Source organism: Oryx dammah, unplaced genomic scaffold (genome assembly GCF_014754425.2).
Source record: "Oryx dammah isolate SB20612 unplaced genomic scaffold, SCBI_Odam_1.1 HiC_scaffold_28, whole genome shotgun sequence".
Classification (NCBI taxonomy): domain Eukaryota; kingdom Metazoa; phylum Chordata; class Mammalia; order Artiodactyla; family Bovidae; genus Oryx; species Oryx dammah.
Window position 1 is genome coordinate 81,402,238 of NW_024070212.1, and position 24,154 is coordinate 81,426,391.

Here is a 24,154-nt window from a genome sequence, read left to right on the forward strand (position 1 = left end):
CTCCTTTAGGACTGACTGGTTAGAACTCCTTGCAGTCCAAGGGACTCTGAAGAGTCTTCTCCAACACCACAGTTTAAAAGCATCCATTCTTCAGCCCTCAGCTTTCTTTGCCAGCTTTCACATCCATACATGACGACTGGAAAAACCATAGCTTTACCTAGATGTACCTGTGTCAGCAAAGTTATGTCTCTGCTTTTTAATATGCTGCCTAGGTTTGTCATAGCTTTTCTTCCAAGAATCAAGTGTCTTTTAATTTCATGGCTGCAGTCACCATCTGCAGTGATTTGGGAGCCCAAAAAATAAAGTCTATTATTGTTTCCATTGTTTCCCCATCTATTTGCCATGAAGTGATGGGACCAAATGCCATAATCTTAGTTTTTTGAATATTGAGTTTTAAGTCAGGTTTTTCACTCTCCTCTTTCACCTTCATCAAGAGGTTCTCCAGTTCTTCTTCACCGATTCGCATTTAGATGGTCCCAAACAAAAGTATGGCACAAACAAAGAGTGGTGCAGTGGTAAGGAATCTGCCTGCCAAAGTAAGAGATGCAGATTTGATCCCTGGGTCAGAAAGATCTCCCAGGATAGGAAATGACCACCCACTCTGGTATTCTTGCCTGGGAAATCGCATAGAGAGAAGAGCCTGGCAGGCTATAGTCCTGAGTCAAAAAGAGTCAGACGTGACTGAGGGACTGAGCACACACACAAACTGAATGTAAATTATCAGTTATATTTCTATTCTGCAAAAATATTGCAAAGAATTAAGAAGAAATGTGGTATACCTCTGACAGAAAGAAGATCTGAAGTTGTTTTTGCCACTTAAATGGTACTATGCTTAAGTTTCAGTTTCTTCACCGGTTAAACAGGATTCATAAAAAACCTGCCTTATAAGCTTATTCTGGAGTTGTCTTCTACCTCAGCTAGTTATCCAAACTTCTTTCTCAAGGGCTCCTGGGCTATCCTTGCTTCTGATGAACTGTCCTTCTAGATGATATTAGCACACAGCAAGTTCCTTAAACAGTTCCTTAGACAGCAAGGAGATCAAACCAGTTAATCCTAAAGGAGAACAACCTTGGATATTCCTTGAAAGGACTGATGCTGAAGCTGAAGCTCCAACACTTTTCGGCCACCTGGTTCGAAGAGCTGACTCACTGGAAAAGACGCTAATGCTGGGAAAGACTGAGGGCAAGAGGAAAAGGGGTGACAGAGGATGAGATGGTTGGAGGGCATCATCGACTCAGTGGACATGAGTTTGAGCAAACTCCAGGAGATAGTGAAGGACAAGGAAGCCAGGCATGCTGCAGTCCATGGGGTCACAAAGAGTCAGACAGGGCTGAGAGACTGAACAACAACAATGGGGTGAAAGGACTTTACCTAACAGCCATGCAAGAGCTTGATTTGATTGCAGTTTCAGGATAAGCCAACAGAGGGCATGACTACCAAAATACGAATAAGTAAGCTTAGTTGCATCTGCTAATAGTTTGGCCCTGGCTGGATCAGAACACATTTTGGGTGAAGCATCCTATTCTGGGGGGAAAACACTGTTTTGCATAAGTTATAAGATCTTCTAGAAACACTATCATATAAAGAATGAATGAATTGGGGGATATTTAGGATAAACAACAAAAAGGAAAACGATAAACTGTCCTCTACACTTCCCACCAGTTTCCTTTCCTCTCCTCCCCAGCAAGTGTAGTGGAGGAATTATCTTTGCATGTGACTTAAGTAATCCTACCTCCTCTCAGCCTACATCATTTTCAAAAGCCCACTCCGTTCCAGTTGCCATCCCCAGGGTCCGACCCGGACTTCAAGACCCCGTCTCTGGCTTTCCTCCTGCTGCTGGGCCACTCTTCTATCTCTACTATTCTACATACCCCTCATGGCTCAGGCCTGGCTGCTTCCCACTTGTACACTCAGGATCTAGGGTATAGCATCCACATTCCCACAGCTTTCAGTTCCAACCATGTGCTGACAATTCCCAGCTTAGTTTGTTATATCCAATTGCCAACTCAGAATCTGCATTTTACTACCTCAAAGCCTTATTAAAATTAATACAACCAAATCCAAATTCTTGATCCAACAACAAAATCCCTTCAATTCATTTTCCTTTTAGTTTTCCTCTTCTGAGTAGATAGCACCTCCAGCTGCCTAATTAGAAACCCACTAGGTATAATCTTGAAAATACCCGATTGATTGCTGGCTGGTGATTGCCCAGCTGGAAAGGTGCTAGGATGCTAACCATACTAATGCTTATTCTGAATAATCTACCACCAAATCCTCTGGACTCTACCTCCAAAATATTTCTCAAGTCTGCTTTCTGTCATCTCCCTAGTGACCATCCTAATTCAATCCATCATCACTGGTTGCCTTTTACCTGAAATCCCCACTTACTCTCTTCTACACAACAGACAGTTATTGTTTGAAATATAAAATGGATAATGACCCTCCCCTGCTTAAATCCTTTCAGTGGTCTCTCTATACAAGTGTCCTTTCCAGAATTACTCCTCTAATCCCATCTATATCATCCCCTCCTCCCCACATTCCACAGTTCTTTCTGCCTGGAGTCCTTTCCCCTGCCCAATCTGGTTTGGCCCCTGAAGCTAAACCAGTTGGCCTGGCATCAGCTTAAAAGTCACTTCCATTATACTAACCTTCTTTGATTACCTATGTTTAATTTTTCCTGTTTTCCTCTCTGTAGCACTCTGAATATCCCTCACAAATTGTCATGATATTAATACATTTTGTATGATTGTTAACAGTCTTTCCAACCAGTCCATCCTAAAGGAAATCAGTGCTGAATATTCATTGGAAGGACTGATGCTGAAACTGAAACTGCAATACTTTGGCCACCTGATGCAAACAACTGACTCATTGGAAAAGACCCTGATGCTGGGAGGGATTGGGGGCAGGAGGAGAAGGGGACGACCCAGGATGACATGGCTGGATGGCATCACCGACTCAATGGACATGAGTTTGAGTGAACTCTGGGAGCGGGTGATGGACAGGGAGGCCTGGCGTGCTGTGATTCATGGGGTTGCAAAGAGTCAGACACGACTGAGTGACTGAACTGAACTGAAAACCTTCTTAAGGAATAGAGCACATGGGGTTCAATTTTCTGAATTTCCACAGAACAGAGTGAGATTGGTTTGGGGTCGTTTTAAGAAGAAAAAATTCTAGCAGCTAAGGCAGTTACAGAATGGAAAGGCTCAGCTGGTTAGGATAGGAGCCTCTGCAAAGGAAGCACTCAAGTAGAGACTCAAACTCTATGGATTTAGGATATGGTGAAGGGGATTCCTATGTTGTAGTTGTTGTTTAGTTGCTAAGTCACGTCTGATTCTTTCGTGATCCTGTGGACGGTAGCCCACCAGGCTTCTCTGTCAGTGGGACTCTCCAGGCAACCATGGAGTGGGTTGCCATGCTCTCCTCCAGGGGATCTTTCGAACCCAGGAATTGAACCTGCATCTCTTATGTCTCCTGCATTGGCAAGTGGGTTCTTTACCACTAGTGTCACCTGGGAAGCCCAGGTGGTGTCAGGCAAATCACCTGGTGAGAGGGTACAGACCTGGTCTTGGATGCTCACACAAGGAGATGTGCCTCATCCTGCATATAATGAACTAGAGTCTACACATGGAGCCATGTGATCCACGGGGTCGCAAAGAGTCAGATACGACTGAGCAACTTCACTTTCACACATGGACCCAGGAAGAGTGAAGGGCAGAGCCAAACAAGCAGCTGAAAGCAGAGCTGAACTTCACAGTGGGTGCTTAGCAACAGGAGGGAAAGATGCACCCTCCTCACCCAGTACTACATGGAGAGGGTTTGGGATGTAGGAAATACACACTCCATGGATGTTCTAGGAAGAAAGTTTTTGAACCTTAATAAACTTTCAGGAGCCCATATAAACTGTGAAACCGAAGTCATAGTTCTATTTGGGTAAAAGTCTAGCTAGAAAATACAAAAACATTTGGCAGCGCCATCTTACAGGGTGGTAAGGCCTCTTGCTTGATCCCTACCCTGAAATATAAAGGGGTAGACAACTGATATTAAATCCTAGGAGCAACTTAGGATGCCCCAGCTCCTGCCTCTTTTTCAGAAGTGGAATACAAGGGGCTGGATAGGAAATGGGGAGGATTTTCACTGATAGGTCTTTTGCAGAGAAACAAAGAGATAAACCCATCATCCTCAGAATGGCTTGATAGCCCCAAGGCATCTGCATCAACAGTCTTGGTCTTAAGAGTCGATTGGTCTTCCAGACTTGTAGAAGGAGATAATCTGATCTTGGAAAGGTATGCTCAGCTAGTTATAAGTTTGAGGAGACAAAGACGTGTCTGATTCTTGTTCAGCCCTGCTGTCTGAAGTGCTCTTCGCCCAGCAGCACCAGGGACCAGGCATGGAGGTAAGACTGGAAGACAGCATAATTTGTGTGTTTAACTTGTGAGGAAGGGGGAGGCCATCAGGCTAACAGGAAGTCTGCTCTTTTTTTGCTGTTGCTGTTGTTTAAAGTAAATCTTGAACTACTGGGTGCAAACTTCCATGGTAGATTCCGAGGACAGCAAATGTGTTCCTCACTCTACAACAAGCAGGCTTGCCACTGCTGTCACCTAGTGTCAGGGGCAGACACAGACATTCTAAGTGGAGAGGGAGTGGGGGAATGGACAGGGATTCTGGGGTAAGGCAGAGAGGCTTCCGGGTCCTGAGGTGATGAGGTCTAAGGTCTGTGCAACCTGAATGAGCCGGGGTGCCTGGAGTCCTTGGACCTGGTGAGGGCGAGTTCCAACTTGTAGGACCCACAACCTATGGTCTGGCCCTTTTACATCACTCAGGTCAGCAACTCTTCCCCTCATCCCTTGCGCCCAGGGGCCCGGAGGAGGCAGATGTGCTCTTTGCTCCCACTTACCCTTCACAGTCATTAGTGAAGTGAAGTCACTCAGTCATATCCGACTCTTTGCAACCCCATGGACTGTAGTCTACCAGGCTCCTCCGTCCATGGGATTTTCCAGGCATGAATACTGCCATTTCCTTCTCACAGTCATTAACCTGGTTCAAAACCTGCAAGTCCTCTAAGTCTCTGTTCTTCTCCATTGTTGCACATGGTACTGTGATAAGCATCCCAAGAGAGGCGCTTTAAGATGGAGAACTAGATATGGAACTGCTGGGTGATGGGGATACATGTATTAAATTAATAGAGTGTCCTAAGCTGCCATGTGGGTTCACCAGCTTAGACTCACCAGATGCTTAATGAAAGTACTTTGTTTTTTCATATCTCTGCAACCGTGTTAGGGTCAAACATTCAGTAAATGTCTACCTGAGCAGAGGGAGGCCACTGACCCAAAGGAGGAGGAGGAGGAGGTCTCTTCCCCTGAGGAGAGGGAGACCATGGACTTGAAAGAAGGAAAGGAAGCTTCCCGACCTCGGGAGCGGCAGAATATTGATTTGGAGGGAGAGGAAGAGGAAATCACTTCACCTGAGGAGGGGGAGACTTGTGAAAGGAAAGAAGAGAAGGAGGAAGGCACTTCACTCGAGGGCAAGATGTGTGAAATGAAGGATGGGGAAGAGGCCGTATCCTTTCAACTTACGGAACAAAGAGAGACCCGTGAACCCCTGGAAGAGGAAGAGCCAATAAGCGTGTTTCCCCCTCCAAATGAATTCTCCCCTCACTCCGTGTTTCCCCCTCCAACTGCCCCAACCCCTCACTCTGTGTTTCCCCCTCCAACTGCCCCAACCCCTCACTCCGTGTTTCCCCCTCCAAATGAATTTCCCCCTCCCAGAGCATTTCTCCTTCAATATTTATCTCCTTAGATCTTTGTCTCCTCAAACCTTGACCTTAGGAAGGTATCTGTTCTGATATGCTCTCTCTTCCTGCCTTACTTAGGTCCTTGTGGCATTTAATTTTTTTGTTAAAAATAAAACTATGTTCAATCGAAATTGTATGTTCTATATCAGGGCCATGTATGTTGGTACATTTTCTAATTGAATAATAAAACACAAGTCTTTATTGCATAGACCCTAGGATAAGTACCTTTGCTCAAAAACAGGTTTGGGGTGGATTATGTTTTGAAGAATTAAAAAGTGAAAATATTTTCCAGGTAAGTATTTACATTGCATCAAATGTACATCCAGGACATTACAATGCATAAAAGCTTGGGCTTCATGCCTAGAACTTTCCTGACTTGCTGGTCTTATAAAAGAATGAGATCAGCCTTTAGATCTGTTAAGACCCAAATCTTATAATGAGCTTCCCTGGTGGCTCAGTGGCAAAGGATCCTGCAATGCAGGAGAAACATGTTTGATCCCTAGGTTGGGAAGATTCCCTGGAGTAGGAAAGGGCAACCCACTTCAGTATTCTTGCTTGGGAAATCCCACGGACACAGGAGCCTAGTAGACTGTAGTCCATGGGGTCACAAAAGAGTTAGGCATGGCTTAGCAATTAAACGACAACAACAAAATCTTGTAGTACAAAATACAAACTCCACACTCATGCCCAACCTGCATCCTAGATCCACAGTACAAATACACTAGAGACAGACAGAAAGACTGTCAAGTTAAGGTGACCCCTGAGAAAGTCGGCATCTTAAGATGAGGGCACATTATAGAACAAAATGAGCTTGCTTTGTCCCATGCCTGGCATTTGGTGTAACTTAATGAAGTAGAAAGCACATCTGATTAAAGCTTTCATTTAGAATCTAGTGACACTGATTCTAGTAACATCAGAATATACTGATTTTAATGTATCTGTTTTAAAAACATGGTCTGAAGCGTGAAATGTTTTAAGTTTGGAATGGAGTGAAAGTAAAGTCACTCAGTCGTGTCTGACTCTTTGCGACCTCATGGACTATAACCTCGCCAGGCTCCTCTGTACATGGGATTTTCCAGGCAAGAGTACTGGAGTGGGTTGCCATTTCCTTCTCCAGGGGATCTTCCCAACCCAGGGATCAAACCTGGGTCTCCTGCATTGCAGGCAGACGCTTTACCCTCTGGGCCACCAGGAAACACAAAAATTTAATAAGAAGAAGCAAAGTGACTTGGCCACATCACCATCTGATGGCACACATCTCAAATGCCGCCTAGAAAACCACAACACTTCCAGGATTTTAAGAGGAATTTTAGCCTTCTCTGACTTCAAGACAATGTTATTATAATGAGAGTAATAAAGTGTGTGTCGTGTCCGACTCTTGGTGATTCCATGGACTGTAGCCCACCAGGCTCCTCTGTCCATGAGATTCTCCAGGCAGGAATACATTTGGAGTGCCATTCCTCCTCCAGGGGATCTTCCTAGCCCAGGGATCAAACCCACATCTCTTATGTCTCCTGCACTGGCAGGTGGGTTCTTTATCACTAGGACCACCTGGGAAGCAATGACAGACAGACAGCAATAAAGAATCACTTATTTAATGCTTCCCTGGTAGCTCAGACAGTAAAGAATCTGCCTGCCAATGCAGAAGACCCCAGTACAATCCCTGGTTTGGGAAGATCCGCTGGAGGAGGAAGAGGCAACCCATCCCAGTGTTCTTGCCAGGGCAATACCATGGACAGAAGAGCCAGGAGGGCTACAGTCCACAGGGTCGCCAAGAGTCAGACACGACTGACAGCCTAACACTTTCACTTTCCACTTTATTTCATGCTTAACACTTACGCTGATGCTGATACGGAGAAGGCAATGCCACTTATAATCCACTACTTTTACTAAATGTTACACCTCATTTAATTCTCACAGCAACCTTGGAAGAAAGGAGCAATGATCCAGTTTTCTAGAGGAAGCTGAAGAGTTAAGAGGATTCAAAAATACTCAGCTTTCTGACACTAAAACCTACATGTCCTACAGAACTTACCTGAGGTCAACACTTCAACTTTCAAACTGTTAGCTCTTGGTCCTTTTCCTGAAGTTTATCACCCTCTTTCTGGCACCACTTGGCTTTCTACCCATAAGGAACCCTCACAGATAGCTGGTCTTAACCCTGGCCACATAATAAATCATGTGGGAAGCTTTAAAATATTCCAATGTTCAAGCCACATCCCAGACCAATTAATTCCATGGGGTGAGACCCAGGAACTGAGTCAGCAATTTGATTGGGCAATCAAGTTTTAAGAACTACTCACATGTACCTTTATAAAGAGGGGATACTGGTAGGCTGAGATCGGTATTCCAGACATAGAGAAAAGAGCAGTGCAAATCTTTGCTCATCTCTAAAGGATGCACTGCCCAGTGGGTTTCAGATTGCTCTCTGAACTAGAAGCATTAGCAACACCTGGCAGCTTGTTATAAAGGAAATTTGTGTATCCACCCCAGTCCTACAGAATCAGAAGCTCTGGGAGTGGGACCCAGCAATGCATCTGTTTAACAAGCCCTCCAGGTGATCCTGGAGCATGCTGAGGTTTGAGAAGCACTTTTCTCAAATGTCAAAATCACTTCTTTATTCATTCATAGAAAATGATTATCCTCAAAGGAAAGTCATCAGACTCAAATGCTCTGAAACACTTCTTACCCTCTTTTTCAGAGATAACATCACCTCCATCTTTTTTCCTATGTCCTTTGCTCCCAATTACTCCCTTGTACCTACTGACTTGCCACCAACTTTGAAAGAGAGAAATCAATTATTTTAAAGATTGCCAGTGATTGATCTGACAGCTGCCTTCCCACAGTTTTATTTACTTTTGTCTCATTGTAAGTGCGGTGTTCTTAAAATTCTTTTCTCCTTTAGGGTCTAGGACTTGTATTCTCAACTCCTGGTTCTTTTCATTTTCTAGGATATTTCCTTTTGTGTGCACATGATTTAAAATTAAGTAATATAGTACATGATTAAAAAATTCAACACTCTTATTCCCTAGAGAATACTGAATATTTCTCTTTTCAATTCTAGAGATATAAGCTAAATAATACACTTTATAAGACTACTTTGAACTTTATCATCTTGATCATGTCTATAGACTACTTATTCCAACAGATGAAAATTTAGCTTGCCAACATTTTACACTTACCTTTTATATTTTTAAGTTCTACTTGTTCCCTGTGTTTCTTCAGATGTATTAACTACTTAAATCTTTGCAGTTTTAACAATTTCCAACAATCTCATTTCAACTTCAAAGATTTAACTCTCATATTTTCCTATGAACACATCTCAGTGTCACGCTACTACTATTTCATGCATCATGGTGTTCATTCTATTGGCTGTATTATGACTTACATAAATGTTATTCATATTGAGCCGACTACTGTTGTATGTTTACATTTCTCTCCCCCTTTCTTTGGTACAAGTTTACTGTCCTCAAGGTCAATAATAATCTCATTTTGTTTAATTTTTTATATATTATAATAATTCAGCCCCAAACTTTTTTTCCCCTCTTTAATTCAGAGGCATCTCTTTTAGAGTCTTCTGGTTTCCCTGCTTCAATTTGGATAAATTGTTCTCTCTGCCTGCTGCATAGCTGTCCTTGGACTTCCCTGTTCCTTAGCTTTGGATCCACTGGCTTCCCTCTCTACTTTCCTCTTTTGTTGGAGTATATCCTAAAGTAATTTTCTCAGGGAGCAGAAGAGTCAGAAGAAGTCAGGGGGATTAATAAGTGTGTGTCTGGGAGGTCCTTGAGGCCATCTTGCAGAACACACACAAACAAAAACTGATGTAAAAGGGCCCAACTGCTGGTTAGGAGAGACATGCCATGCTCAAGATAATATAGAGAAAAGAGGGACTTCTCTTGGGAGCCCTAGACTGAAAATGAAACAGAAAAATAAGACACAGGATTAATTCAGGAGATGCAGCGTCCAACATCGAGGAACTGACAAAAGAGAAACAGAAAGAAAAAAACAAGCAATGAAGTAAATTTAACTTCAGGTCCATTAACAAGTGAACAAGTTAAATAAAAGAAGAAAAATACCTGTACACTACATTCTAAAGCTTTCAAAGAGAAAAGCATAAGCTATTGGGTTGGCCAAGAAATTCCTTCTCCTGCTGTCCATAGTGAAGTCGCTCGGTGGTGTCCGACTCTTTGCGACCCCATGGACACCAGGCTCCTCCGTCCATGGGATTTTCTAGCCAAGAGTACTGGAGTGGGTTGCCTTTTCCTTCTCCAGGGAACTTCCCAACCCAGGGATCGAATCCAGGTCTCCCGCATTGTAGACAGATGCTTTATCTTCTGAGCCACCAGGGAAGTCCATAGTTGTTACTGATTCCAAGTCTTATTCACTGTGTTTGTCTCTACTGTTTCATTTATTCAACCAATAACTATGAAGTATAATGTGTCAGGCAGTGGGAATGTCAACCCCAAGAAGTTGTGGATGGCTATATTTATCCCATTTCCAGCACTGAAGTCTTCCCAAGCTTTGGCAGCACACTTCCTCTGTCTGCTGGATATCGCTACCTTAAAGTGAAGTCACTCAGTCGTGTCTGACTCTTTGCAACCCGTGGACTGTAACCCACCAAGCTCCTCTGTCCATGGGATTCTCCAGGCAAGAATACTGGAGTGGATTGCTATTTCCTCCTCCAGGGGATCTTCCCAACCCAGGGATTGAACCCAGGTCTCCTACATTGCAGGCAGACGCTTTAACCTCTGCACCACCAGTGGCTCCAAATACAACATTCTCTTCTCTCCCAACATACCCTTCCTGTATTTCCTGGTTTAGTTACTGCTGCCTTAATCCACAGTCTATACACTAAAAAGTCTGGATCCAGAGAAAGCTCCACAGGCTCCTGTAGTGACAAAAATCCCTGATACACTCATTTTACCTTCCGTGTTCTCAAAGAAAAAGGTAAAAACAAAAATTTCTATAAGCGGCTGGGTTACCTGGCTTTGTCCAAAAAAAGTTGCATCGTAATTCATAGACAAAAGTGCTAAACCAGGCAAACTTTCAAAACCAGGCAAATCTAGGCAAACTAGACCTCCAAATATAGTTGAGAATATTTAAAATGACCCTTACATCCAAATCAATTCCCACTGACCAATTTTTCTTTGACAATAAGATACCATCGGACTTCAAGGGCAGAAAAAGCTGCTTCTTTACTATACCTAGCACTAGCAATTTAAACTATGGTGAGAAGCTTCCGGAAGTGTTGGTGGTCTCTCCACTCTCTTCCCCTTCTCCACCCCACGGTCTGCTGACCCAGACCTAATCTCCCCTGTGCCATCAGCAGTTGCTGATTGCTTCGCATGTGCACCAACAAGAAGTATTTTCCCTAACATCAGACACAATTATCTGACCTTCCTACTGCTCTGCTACTGGGCTGGCTCACCTGATAATGAAAATAATCACCTACTGACAAGTCAGCTGTGATAATGTATTGCTGGTACCACTCCATGCACACTGTTTCAATTAAAGTGAATACGACTATGCAACTGAAAGGCGTCTGACACAAGATGTGAGAATTTCCAGAGTTCTGTCTCTAAAGCTTTTGGCAGCCACATATGCCCCATACCCATGCCCTTACACATAGAGAGTTGTGTAGATCACAACTGTCAAAATCCCAAAGGATTCTATTAAGTTTTTAACAGCACCTGTTAGACAATAACACCACCATCTAATGTGATTAATGCAAGAGAACATTTTGAAACCAAAAGTCATTTTCTTAAAATGAAGAAATAGGGAAAGTAAAGAATCCCTTCGGAAGTATGTAAATAGTGGCAATTTGGCTGAATGGAGCATTAAATTCTGTATAGGGAGACCATGAGCTCATTTCCACTTAAGGTACTTTACACAGTGAATGTCACACTTTCACATTGTGTCACATTCTTTGTGAAGAAGATGGAGCTGAATAAATTACACTGGAAAATAAAAATGTCAATAATACTAGATTCCACTAAGGGAAACACTTTCCCCACTCCCTCCCCCCACCCCCAACCCTCTCCGGTACATAGTTATCCTTTGAAACAACTTCCTGGTAAAATCACAGCTCTGTGGTTGAAGAGTTGCACTTGCATGGCCTCTAGGGGTCAGCATAACTCGAAGGAATGGCAAGAGCTGGAAACAAGAAAAAGCCAGGATTTGCAGGCTCTGAGGAAGACAGGGGTGGAAGGTGAAATGACAGGTAAACCCTGAGGATGAGGACATGAGGAAGCCGTCTCCATGACTCTGCACCCAGTTCACTCTGTTTCCATTTGTGTTCAGCAGAAACTTGGGGACCCAGATCTTGAATAATACGTTGCCTATCACATAAACTCCCTGGAAACCCCTGGCAGTATTTCACAATTCCCTTCCTATGTGTCGAAAGCCACTGACTTTTGTTAAATGTCTGTTTTGGCACTTTCGACTTAGACCTCTGAGATGGTGAGACTTAAGCACCATAAATTGTTCCTCCCCAAAGTAATGGTTTTTCAATTCGAACTTATTATTTAAAGACTAGAATGATTAGAGGGGACGGCTAGCCCTTTCTCTGAGATACTAAATGGTGGGTTTTATTCTTTTTACCTATAGCCCATTTAATATTACCCCTGCAGAAGGATGGTGTTTATAATCATAGATTTTGGGGGGAGCTCAGTAATGAAACTGGCTGCCAGTATGCTGCTCTAGCTCACTGCATGACATCAATCTCAGAGATATTCGAAGTGCTGAAAGAGAAAGAGGGGTGACTAAGAGCACACCTTGTTTTTACTTCCTGGTATATTTCCCTGTGCCTCTCGAGAATACTCTTGGGGACCACAGCTGAAATATGATTGCCTGCCTTAGTTGGTGACTACTATGCAGTATTTAGTAGTGCTGGTAATCATTTATGCTACAGAAAAAAAGCACTGTTACTTTTCCTGTCCTTTAAAGGACTGGAAGAAATAGCACTTGGGCAGTTCAGATGCAGTTTGGGGGTACAAGAAAAGAAATCATTTTCTATTCCATGCAAACTCTGATTTACAAAAGAACACCAGAAGCTAAAAGCCTTGTTGATTTATCATGTGAAGCAAAGAGTAATTTTTCTCCCCTTGTTATGCTTTCATATAATCATGCTCACTGCCTGTATGGGTGGCATTAAAGAATTTCTGAATAAAAATAATAATTTCTTGCTTTCAACCTTCATAATTCACATCAGCAAGCACCCTGCTGGGCGGTGATGCCTCCTGCCAGTGACGCTCAATCGTTTTTGCTCGCCACTTATCTGCCTCTCCCAGCTGCGTGTTCCATTGATCGCAGTACCTGCAGGATAATGCGCCCGTAGGCGTTCTTCAGCAGATTAACCACGTCTGCATGAGACAGCCCATCCAAAGGTTGCCCATTAATGCTGACAATCCGATCTCCAACCTGGAAGTACAAAAGTGGGAGAAAAATCACTATCATTAAGAAAAATTAAATTTGAGAAGAATGCTTAAAATTCTTTGTAAGTCATATTTCCCATTTGTGGCTATTGTGAAGATTCTGTGTTTCTACTGTGTATGCATGCTCCAGAAGCATGAGGAATTTTTATGGCTTTCGCCCAAATACACACCAATCAGAGAAACAAGAAGGGGGTCAGATCTGATTATTAAAAGGCCCGGCAGGCCACTTTTGTACCTGGGTAATGGTGGTGTTGCATACATCCATTTGCTAGTCATAGTGGGGTGCGCAAATTACCTGTTCAATGAAGCTCTAATGAGGAAGCCAAATATTTTCTGCTCTATTTTTTTCTACCTAAATTAAGGTTAAGGCATGATGGGGGGAAGGGGGAAAAATCATAAGAATGTTGATGCTTTTGGTGGAAGGAAGATTCTAAGGTCAAATCTTTCTCAGGTGAAAATCAATTTCAGGTGGAACGTGGTACTAAAAATGATATGGGAAGCTTTGCAAATGAGCTGCAATTTCATCTTTCACTGAGAAGCTTTGATATAAACAATAATATTTTTATATGCTTAGGGACATAATGAATTTCAGGTACAAACTGTCTCCAATGCATTTTGCCCACAGTGTGGGTCTCTGATGGCTGCTGGAATTCCAGTTTAAACCACTGCCCCTGGCATCCTCTCCCACCCCACCCCATCACATGATGTGAGCACTTCCCCACCCGCTCTGTTTACTTTAAGCTTCTGTGTCCGTGCAGCCACACCGCTGGCCTGAATCATGGCAATAAATATTGGGATATCTCCTAAGGGACTTCCTTTTCCTCCAGCAATGCTGATTCCAAGGGCATCACTGGGCTCCTAAAAAAAAGAAGAAAAACAATGCTTATATGTTTAACAAAGAGTCACAACCTGATGGTCCGCAGAGAGTTGCTGAACAAAATTCCTCTGTGACACAGGAGGTTAGGTGAGCATAGGAATTAATTTCAGTGCTTTTGAAGTCAGAAAGACCAGTGTTTCAGCTCTTTATTAACTGAAGTACTTAATTAGCTGGGACAGAGGGATGGGGGCACGGTGTCCTAGGAAGTTCCTTAACCTCTTAGAGCTTCCATCTCTTCATAAAGTGGGAAGAAAACCATTTACCTCAGTGTTGATCTGAAGATTAAATGAGGTGATATAGTGCAGTCCTGGACCACAGAAAAAGCTCAATAAAATGCAACAGTAGGAGTAAAAAATTTTAAAAAAAAGAAAGAAAAAAGCAAACGCTATGCTACTGCTGTTTAGTGGCCAATTTTGATGCAGACTTGGCAAGTATATCCTCATATGGTGTTTATGATTAAATTACCGCACATTTCATGCTCTTCTGGGTGTGAACAAACACACTTGGCTCTGAAGGAGCGGCAGGACCGAGCTAGAACAAAGGATCTTCAAGGACGCCCACTGTAGTGACTACAGTTCGGAGAGAGAAGTAACATGTGGCTGAAAATGTTCCCTAAGATTATTAGGTGAGACCGTTTGGCTCACTCTGACCCTGCTGAAGAGACCCTGGCCTTTGTCCAGGTTTCTCTTACATGTATATCACAGGGTTAATATTTCAAAAATCACTAAAAGAACAAATGGTAAGTTCCAGTTTCAATGTGGTGGCATACATACCCTAAAGCATCTTGCTCCTACTGATTAAAATGAAGACCTTTTGCCAAAACTTAGAGAACAACTACCTGAGGCTTCTGAAAAGTAAAGAAACTCAAATTGTGGTGGAGAGCTAAAATTTGGAGAAACAATAGCAGAGGGTGTATTTTCTAGTTGTTTTCCGTACAGCTTTGACCTGAAGTCAAGGGGCTATAAAATTGGCTGTTGTATTCAGTTACTCGGTTGTGTCCAACTCTTTGCAGCCCCATGGACTGCAGCCTGCCAGGTTCATCTGTCCATGGAATTTTCCAGACAAGAATACTGGAGTGAGCTGCCACTTCCTCCTCCAGGGATCTTCCCGAACCAGGGATCGAACCCGAGTCTCTTGTGTCTCCTGCATTGGCAGGTGGGTTCTTTACCTCTAGTGTCACTTGGGAAGCCCCCATAAAGTTGGTGCAAACTGTTAAAACTTTGAAGTTAACTCATCTTTCTGGTCAGGGGAAACAGGAAAAGGAGACTCAATGGCTGGAAAATGAAGGAAGAAAACTAGAGTAGAAAGAGTCAGAGAGAGGGATCCTGGGAACCCACAGAATCCTGAAGCTCAACTCTTAGCCACACTCGTGAGGGACAGCCCCACACTCAGGAACTGAACTGAGATTTGAACCACTACTCATCAAAGGTACTATAACTTGCAATATGAGCCTAATTGGGTGGATACCTGCTAAAACATGAACAACATTCTTCAGAGTCTATATAGCATAACATTCAGCAGGCTTGGAAAAACCCCAAGTTACTTGACATGCAAAGAACCAGGGAAATGTGATGAATTTTCTTAAGTTCTTTCAAATATGTAGGACAGTTTAAAGCCAAAATGATACCATTGTCTGGCAGGGCTCTCAAATTATGCAGCTGTGAACATATGATAACAAGGACATACATGTTAGGGGAGTGGTTTGGGAAAAAGGACCTACAGGGTTGCAAGGCTTCTGTAGTTTTACCTGATCACTTAAAAATATACATAGGTCAGTGTGCTTCAATTTTACCTTGGTAAAGTTGGGAAAAGGAAAAAGAACAGAATGATCAAAAAACCATACAAGAAAAAACTTCAACACCCTGTTTTCCAAAGTTTGTGCCCAGCTTTTATATGCATCTGAATGCATCAATAGCAAAGCCCTACATGCAAATGGCAAGATGCGTTACATTATAAAGTTTCTGCTCTGACTATATGTAGAAAAACAGGGTGGGTAGGAACTGGCCTTTTTATAAAAGCCTGTAAAAACAAGCAGCTGAAATGACTAAGAAAACAGAAAATGATATGCTATAAATCTTGGAATGAGAAATTTATGGAATAATTTGGTTATGTTCAAATTCATGATGTTTCTTTAATTTATCCATAATTATGCACATATTGGTACATTTTTACTTCCCCATCCAAGGAACATTTGAGTTGCCACTCTGGCGGAAAGATACTTGAAATAAGCAGGCAGATTTAGTCAAAGTTGTAGCCAATAATAAAGGATTCCACTTCCTGGACATTCATGATGAACTAGGTACTCTGCTAAGTACACTGTGTGCATGACCTTATTAATCCAAACAACAAGATTTACCTTGAGGGGTGTTATAAGCCCAATCTACAGATGAGCAAATTGAGCTTAAGTAACTCGCCAAAGGTCATAGAGCTAATAAATGGTAAAGTGTCTTTAAACATAACTCTAATTGAGTCCAGAGAACCCAGTTAAGCTGGATATCACTTTACTACAGCTGAACTATGAATATAACAAAGTCATAATTTTTTTCATTACTTCTTGAACCCCAAATTTAATAATAATCATGAGCAAAATAAAAGTGCTTTCTAACACTCTGCATATCACACAGGAGTCTGAAAATTAGGATTCGATGACTTTATGAACTGAAATGCATCCTACACAGTCTTCTCTGGAGAGCAATTTAGCATGATGTATAAAAGCCTTTAAAAAACAAGTGTGAATTTTGACCCAACAATTTCATTTCTAAGAAATAATCCTAAAGAAAACACCCATGATATGAGCCAAAAAGAAAATACAAAGACATCTTTTGTTATAAAAAATGGCAAAAGTTGAGAAATATGCTACTTGTTTAATAAGAGGATATTGGCTAAGAAAAATTACAGCACATTTATATGATGGAATACTATGTTAACTGACAAAAATCATGCCATATGCTGTCAAAAAATACTGACTTGCATGACTAAGAGTACATGCTGTAAAGTAAAAAAGGCAAGCTACAACAGTACGTCTAATTGATACCATTTTTTTGTTTGTTTTTATAAAACTTGAACATGGTATACAAAATGAAGTGGATGGGATGCACCAAAAAATCCACAGTGGTCATGAATGTGCTTTGCTTTATTTTTCTAAGTATGTCTGTGTTACACAGACCATATATTTACTTCAGTAACTTAAAAGAGCACACTAACAATCCAATACATTGCATTGAGGGGAAGATGTACATATTATGCAAATCCAAAACAAATCAGAAAAAACAAACAAAAAAAACCCAAAATCATTGACTTACCCTGATTATCTCAACAGTCCTTGGTCCCACATCTGTGCCTATAAAGAAGCAACAAATTAACTTTTTAAAAGTAAGAGATAACGTGTCTAGGATACAATATTGTCCCATGAAAATGGCATCATTTTCTAGGTCTTTAAGGAGAGAATACTGAGGCAAGAAGGCATTATACCCTTTCTCAAAATTCTAACTGGCGACCATCTATCAGGGGTTAAGTCCTCTCTTTTTAACAAGTCCTTTTGTTTGAGATAGATGTGTCCATAATCATTTGGTCTGACAAAAGCTGATGGACTATAGCAGCGGTTGCCTGGAATATGGTGAGTAAATGGCTTGGAGGGTGAGCCATTTGTGTCTCACAGCACATTTTTCTGCCTTAATCAAGATAACTTTACCCAAGGAAAGACCCCCTTTCCTGCCCCACCCATGATGGGATATGCACTCTGACCTTCCTTGAGTGACCCATAATCTTTAAATTTTCTCTTTGGAAATGGTTTTACTTTATGAAGTACTTTAGATTTCTGCTTTTCTTCTTTTCATGTGTTAAGTTAAGGCACATTTCAGACACAGATGTCTATGGCTTTCCTTCCTTTAGAATAGGGCTTTCAGAAAGTTTGGGGCTCATGTGGCCATGTTCAAAGGTTTAAAAACATTTTTGCTATACACCTGAAACTAACACACCATTGTAAATCAACGATACTCCAGTAAAAATTTTTTTTAATTTTTATAAAAAATTGGGAAACAGGATGGTTTTGCTGATGGTGTGTCTGAAGTAATACCTGAATTTTGGGGGGAAGGATCTGAAGCTCGTTTTGTGCCAACCAGGTTTTGCAGGCTGGTGATGACAGGAGCCAGGGAAGGATGGAAGCTGCTTTGGGTGCTACGCTCACTCCCCTGAAAAGGAAACTCGGCGGTCAGTTTTAGAAATCCATACTTATTATTACTGTTTTACTTACTGAAGTAACCATAACCATGTAATAGAAAATTCTGTGGAGGCCAAAAAAGAAAACAAAAAGGAAAACTCACACTCCCTCTCTCATCACCCTAAATAACCCCATTTAACATTTGCTCCACTACTTTCTCCATTATATGTGCTTTTATACGTGGTTCAATCATCAAGGTAGAAAGCATGCAGTAATTTCAGCTTTTTGTGCGCCACATGAAATCAGAAACATTTTCCTAGTGTGTTACACAGTGTTTATATATGTAAGTTAATGACACTAAGTGTCACTGGGGGGTACAGTTAACATTTATTTTCTTATTACTCAAATACATGAGCTATTTTGGTAAAACAAGTTCTGGGAATTGGTAATGGACAGGGAAGCCTGGTATGCTGCACGCCATGGAGTCATAAAGAGTCGGACATGACTGAGCAAATGAACTGAAAATCTAGATTAACAGGAACTTGATTATACAGAATGCCCAACTGTAAGAAAAAGCAGCAAATATCAAGGGAATATGTTATTTTAGGAATATTAAATTTTTTTTTCCCCTCAAAGATTTTCTAGAGTTGGTAATAATTCAGCTCAATCTGCTATACCTCCATTGTGCTAAGTCACTTCAGTCGTGTCTGACTCTTTGTGACCCTGTGGACCGCAGCCCATCAGGCTCCGCTGTCCATGGATTCCCCAGGCAAGAATACTGGAGTGGGTTGCCGTTTCCTCCTCCAGGGGATCTTCCTGCTCTAGGAATTGAACCCAAGTCTCTTATGTCTCCAGCACTGGCAGGCAGATTCTTTACTACTAGTGCCACCTTCACTATTGTCCTTTTAAATAAAGCTAATGTTTATTTAAATAAATTTAGATAATCTATAGTCATGTTTGGCTGGGGCTATCTAATGAAAATCGTATCCACAGTGAAGGATCTTCCCAATGCACACAACAATGACATTAATACTGAATAAAGAACTTTTTTCTATCAAATTCTCAAGGTTATGCCTTAATTGCCTCAAAATTTTAAAGTAAATCTAAGACTACAATTATCACCTGGCAAATTATAATTTGATCCATTTCCTTAGTATGATGCAAGTTGTTTAACATTTTAACGTTCCTTAAATATGAAACATTTAAAATTTATAGAAAAGTTGAATGATACAGTAGACATACCACCTAGATTCCAAAATTAATACTTTACTATATTTTCTTTGTTAGGGGAAATGTTTGGGAATAGGTTCCCCTTTTTCTTCATCTGGGTCATGTGCTGGTCTTCAGCTCATGAAGATGCAGGACACTTCCTTTTCAAAGCCTGCTATTGGCTTCCTTCCCATTAGCTATGTATCAGTACAGACGCATTTCATGTGGGTCTTACTTTTAAGGATAAAGTAAGGATAGAATATATTTGCTGTTTTTCTTAACATTGAATTAAACTTCTATCCTCTGAAATGAAAATTCTGTGTAAAGAGGTTAGAGAAAAGTATTTGGTACTTCGTCCCAGGTTTCCAAACTATGACAGCTCACATGTACCTACCAGATAAATGGTAATGGTGGGCTTTTGACATTTAATGGTAGAGTCTCTAAATTTGTTATCTTTGTATTTCACCTGAGTATGAACTTTATTAATCTCCTGGATGCATATATACAATCTTCAAGGACAGAAATCCAGTTCTACCTACCACCCCGCCTGTCAGTTCAAACTCTTTTTAAAAACCAGAGCTCCTTGTGCCCCTTTGTGCTTCTGCCTATGCTACATTCTGTCTGGGAGGCCCTCTCGTTCTCTTCAGTTGATCAAACTCCTTTTCTTCTGTGTCACCTTCATGTACTCTATAGGAAGAAAAATTTCATCTCCAGTGTTCTATATTCTACATGGTAACCCCTATGTACAATGGGGCTTTGATGAAATCACTCAAGTTGAATCTTCCATTAAGGAAGAAGCCAAGACAACTAGTAGCTTCCCCAATGGCTCAACCAGTAAAGAATTTGCCTGCAATGCAGGAGATGAAGGAGACATCGTTCAGCTCTTGGGTCGGGAAGATCCCCTGGGGGAGGAAATTGCAACCCACTCCAGTATTCTTGCCTAGAGAATCCCATGGACAGAGGCACTTGTTGGGCTACAGTCCATGGGGTTGCAAAGAGTTGGACACAACAGAGCGATTGAGCCCACGCCCCCAAGACAACTATTTTGAATCTCAAGTTCCCACTTTTGATACAAGTCTGATCAGAATTTTCACCATTTATTGATGTCTAGAATCCATCTTTTAATACACATGATATTTGCTGCCCATTACATAAGCCAGAAATGCAAATACAACAACAAAAAACCCAAAAAACTTAACGAAGTTTACTCGGTTTGCTTGCCCTAAAAATTATCTAAGACAAGCCAACTAACCTGTGATCCTATCTGAACAATGGTATTTTTCTTCACTCATTTCCTAACATAAATGAGGCAAAGGGGGCAGCTAATAGGATTCCAGAAGCACCTGTGGGCTAACCATAAAATCAGAATGCATTCCAAACAAAGGCCTTGGAGAGGTTTTAAGTCTAAGGAAATCAGGAAGGAGACCAAAAGTCATCATGCTTTTAACCTCAAAACAAAGGCCCATCTAATAACCCAAAAGGGGATTAGGGGGTCACATGTACATTTTTATAGTTTAATTATATATGAAATAAGACTTAACATATAGTCTACCATCTTGATTTTGTCAGACATCACAGTGAAAAAAACATACAGTGAAATATACTTTGTTAGAAAAAAAAAGTGGCATTTACATCAGCATTGCAAATAAACATGAGATGTTTGCTAACCCACAAAATATCACCCACTAAGGCCTCCCTCCTACAGGAGAAACCCCCATACTTTGCTCTTCCAGGAATATACCATTAACTGCCCTCAGCATGTGTGAGTGGCTATTCACAAGTTAACTTTATAGCAATATTGAATTGAATGAATAGAACAATGTTGTGCTAATGAGGGTCAAATTGCCACCAGATGTTGTTCTTTTTTTTTTTTAAATAAACACAGCTGTGTACATGCAATGCCTAGGCAATACAGAATAGTGGGAGAGAAAAGTGGTTCTAAGAAAATATTTGCAGGCAATAAAGGAGAGAAAAATATAGGGCTTAATGAGTTTCCATCCTACCTTTCATTTTTTATTTCAAACACATTAAAGTACACCAAACTTAGTGTCATGGATATGCTATATATTACATATTATTTCCAAATGATCATTTATGAAATGGGAAAATTTCTCCCAGTTGGGACAGGTGAGTGAGTGAGTCTAACAGGAAGCCATCAACAACCTGACTGTTCTGTGATGTCTTCCTCGAGGAGGTCCAGGAACCAGCTCGGAGTCTTCCAATCTCTAGCTGCACAAGTCCCTGTGCACACTGGGGAAGACAAGCAAAGAACAAGTGAAAAACAGTAGCATCTGTGTCCTAAATTATTATGGAAGTGCCTCCACTAATCTCTGCAGCCAAGAACATAAATGGCTGATGAAGGCCACAGGTAGAAAGGAAATTCAGTCATCAAAAAAAATCACGTAAGGTCACAAAAATTTATCAATTCAATGCTACTCATCTCACGATTTCCTGACTTCTTCAAACATGTTAAAAAGATTATATTTCAGTTCACCTCCTTTCTCTTTCTTTTCCCTTCTGATGAAAGCATTTGTGAACAGTGAAATGATGAAGAAAAAGTGGTGAAAAGGAGGATGGGAAAAAATCAAACACAGAGGTAACAGACAGGTAGTCTGATACAAGTCCTCTCTTGAGTAATAACTGATAGTTAACTATTTTAGAAAGTCAGGATTTTAAAAGAAACAGAATTCATTTATTTTGTAAAAGCTCCTACAACTACTATTATTTGTGAAACAGAGTAAGATACATCTGGTGAGAGCTGAATGGCCATTTACAAGGATTTTTATTCACCAGTTTCTTCCAAGGCAGGTAGGGTCCATGTGGCAGAAACAGTCAGTTGGAAGGGAATCTTGAGCCCCAGTCACTCTACAGCCTCAGTGAGAAACAGCTTGAGAGACAGAAAAACTCTTCGAGCACAGCTCTGGTATCTGGGCATGCCACTCTACTTTGTCAGGACTTCATTGTGAGATGGAGGATTTGGTCTTCAGCATCTTTAATATTCTTTCAAGCAATAAAAGCTGAATTTGCTGAATTCATGATAATATAGCCCAAGAGGAAAAAGGATACATTTTGTGACTCCAGGAGAACCTATCCCATCGAATGATTTTAGACAACTGCGGGTACTTGGAATTCTCAAAAGTATGAAAAACTAGCTTAAATCCCCAAACAAGGTCCCCTTCAATCCTGTTAGTCAATACGATAGCTTTCTTTAGGAGCTATTCCTAGTTGGTCAAAATAATCAGAGATTAGGTCTCTAGTAAAAAACTAGCATCAATGCATTTTATAAAATTCAACATATTTATAAAAAAGCTAAATTAGAACCACTCCCATTGGACTTGAGTTATACCAGCCAGGCAGAAAGCAGCTGCAGACTCACCTTGAGGATAGTGGCCACCGTCTCCTGGGAAGCACTTCTCATGTCCTCCCCATTCACAGATAAGATTTGATCTCCCTGAATTAATCTCCCATCAAGGTCTGCAGCTCCACCTTTCACGATGTCAGAAATAAACACTCCACTTCCATTTCTGTGAATACCATAAAGCAGAGTAATGGCACAACCCAATATTTCTATGTTAAACCTGAGATTACAGATATTCTTCCCAAATGATAAGCCTCAGAGTGCTCACCCTTTAAAGAGCTTATATATATTTATGTTGCCTATTGTATTACTCACTTTCACTGGCCCAAGGGCATAATTTCTGCAAGAGGATAATTCTAGTGAAATGAAATGGAAATTCACTTTAAAAAACAGCTAAGTACTGTTAGACACATTATTTCTTTAGCAATTAGCTCAATTATTATCATCTCATCTGTTTCTAGTCTCTTTCTCACTCTTCCTCTCTTTCTCTGCCTTTATTAAGGTTTTAATTATATTTATTTGATGAGTAAATAAGTGTATGTCTCAAAATTCAAGAGGTCAAAAAGGGGTGACCTTGAAAATTTCCCCTCGTCTCTGTTTCCCGTCCCCAAATTCCCTTCTCAGAAATAACCAGTGTTTCACATTTCTTTATTATCCCCAAGAGGCATTCTGCATGCATGTGTGTGCTCAGTCACTCAGCTGTGTTCAACTCTCTATGACCCCATGGACTACAGCCCACCAGGCTCCTCTGTCCATGGCATTTTCCAGGTAAGAATATGGGAGGGGGCTGTCATTTTCTCCTCCAGGGGATCTTCCTGAACACAGGGATTGAACCCATGTCTCCTGCATTGGAAGATGGATTCTTTACCACTGAGCCATCTGGAAAGACCAATATTCTGTAGATACATAAGCAATGCACATGTGTATAGTACATATGTGTGTAAATGAATATAAAAGAACATATAGTCTTTTTTTCCCTCCAGCTTTGTTTCTTTTAACTTTCTTTCACTTAACACACTTTGGCAATTGGTCTTTATTACCACTTGGAGCTTACCCAATGTTTTGAGGAACTATTTCTATTCATTCAGTTTAGTTCAGTTCAGTTCAGTTCAGTCGCTCAGTCATGTCCGACTCTCTGCGAACCCATGAATCGCAGCACGCCAGGCCTCCCTGTCCATCACCAACTCCCGGAGTTCACTCAGACTCACGTCCATCGAGTCCGTGATGCCATCCAGCCATCTCATCCTCTGTCGTCCCCTTCTCCTCCTGCCCCCAATCCCTCCCAGCATCAGAGTCTTTTCCAATGAGTCAACTCTTTGCATGAAGT

The 24,154-nt window shown here is 41.3% G+C and overlaps 1 protein-coding gene across 3 annotated transcripts in view; it reads right to left on the bottom strand.

The window, feature by feature from the left end:
• Positions 1-24,154, bottom strand: part of PATJ (PATJ crumbs cell polarity complex component) — a 392,470-nt gene that overhangs the window by 22,819 nt on the left and 345,497 nt on the right. For all 3 annotated transcript variants that reach the window (XM_040232710.1, XM_040232709.1, XM_040232708.1), the window contains exons 37-42: positions 22,846-22,993; positions 21,633-21,719; positions 18,177-18,291; positions 17,404-17,441; positions 13,960-14,082; positions 13,106-13,210 (exon numbers count right to left, since the gene is read on the bottom strand). In XM_040232710.1, the coding sequence (XP_040088644.1) occupies positions 13,106-13,210; positions 13,960-14,082; positions 17,404-17,441; positions 18,177-18,291; positions 21,633-21,719; positions 22,846-22,993 (616 nt within the window). The remainder of the gene's footprint in view (positions 1-13,105; positions 13,211-13,959; positions 14,083-17,403; positions 17,442-18,176; positions 18,292-21,632; positions 21,720-22,845; positions 22,994-24,154) is intronic.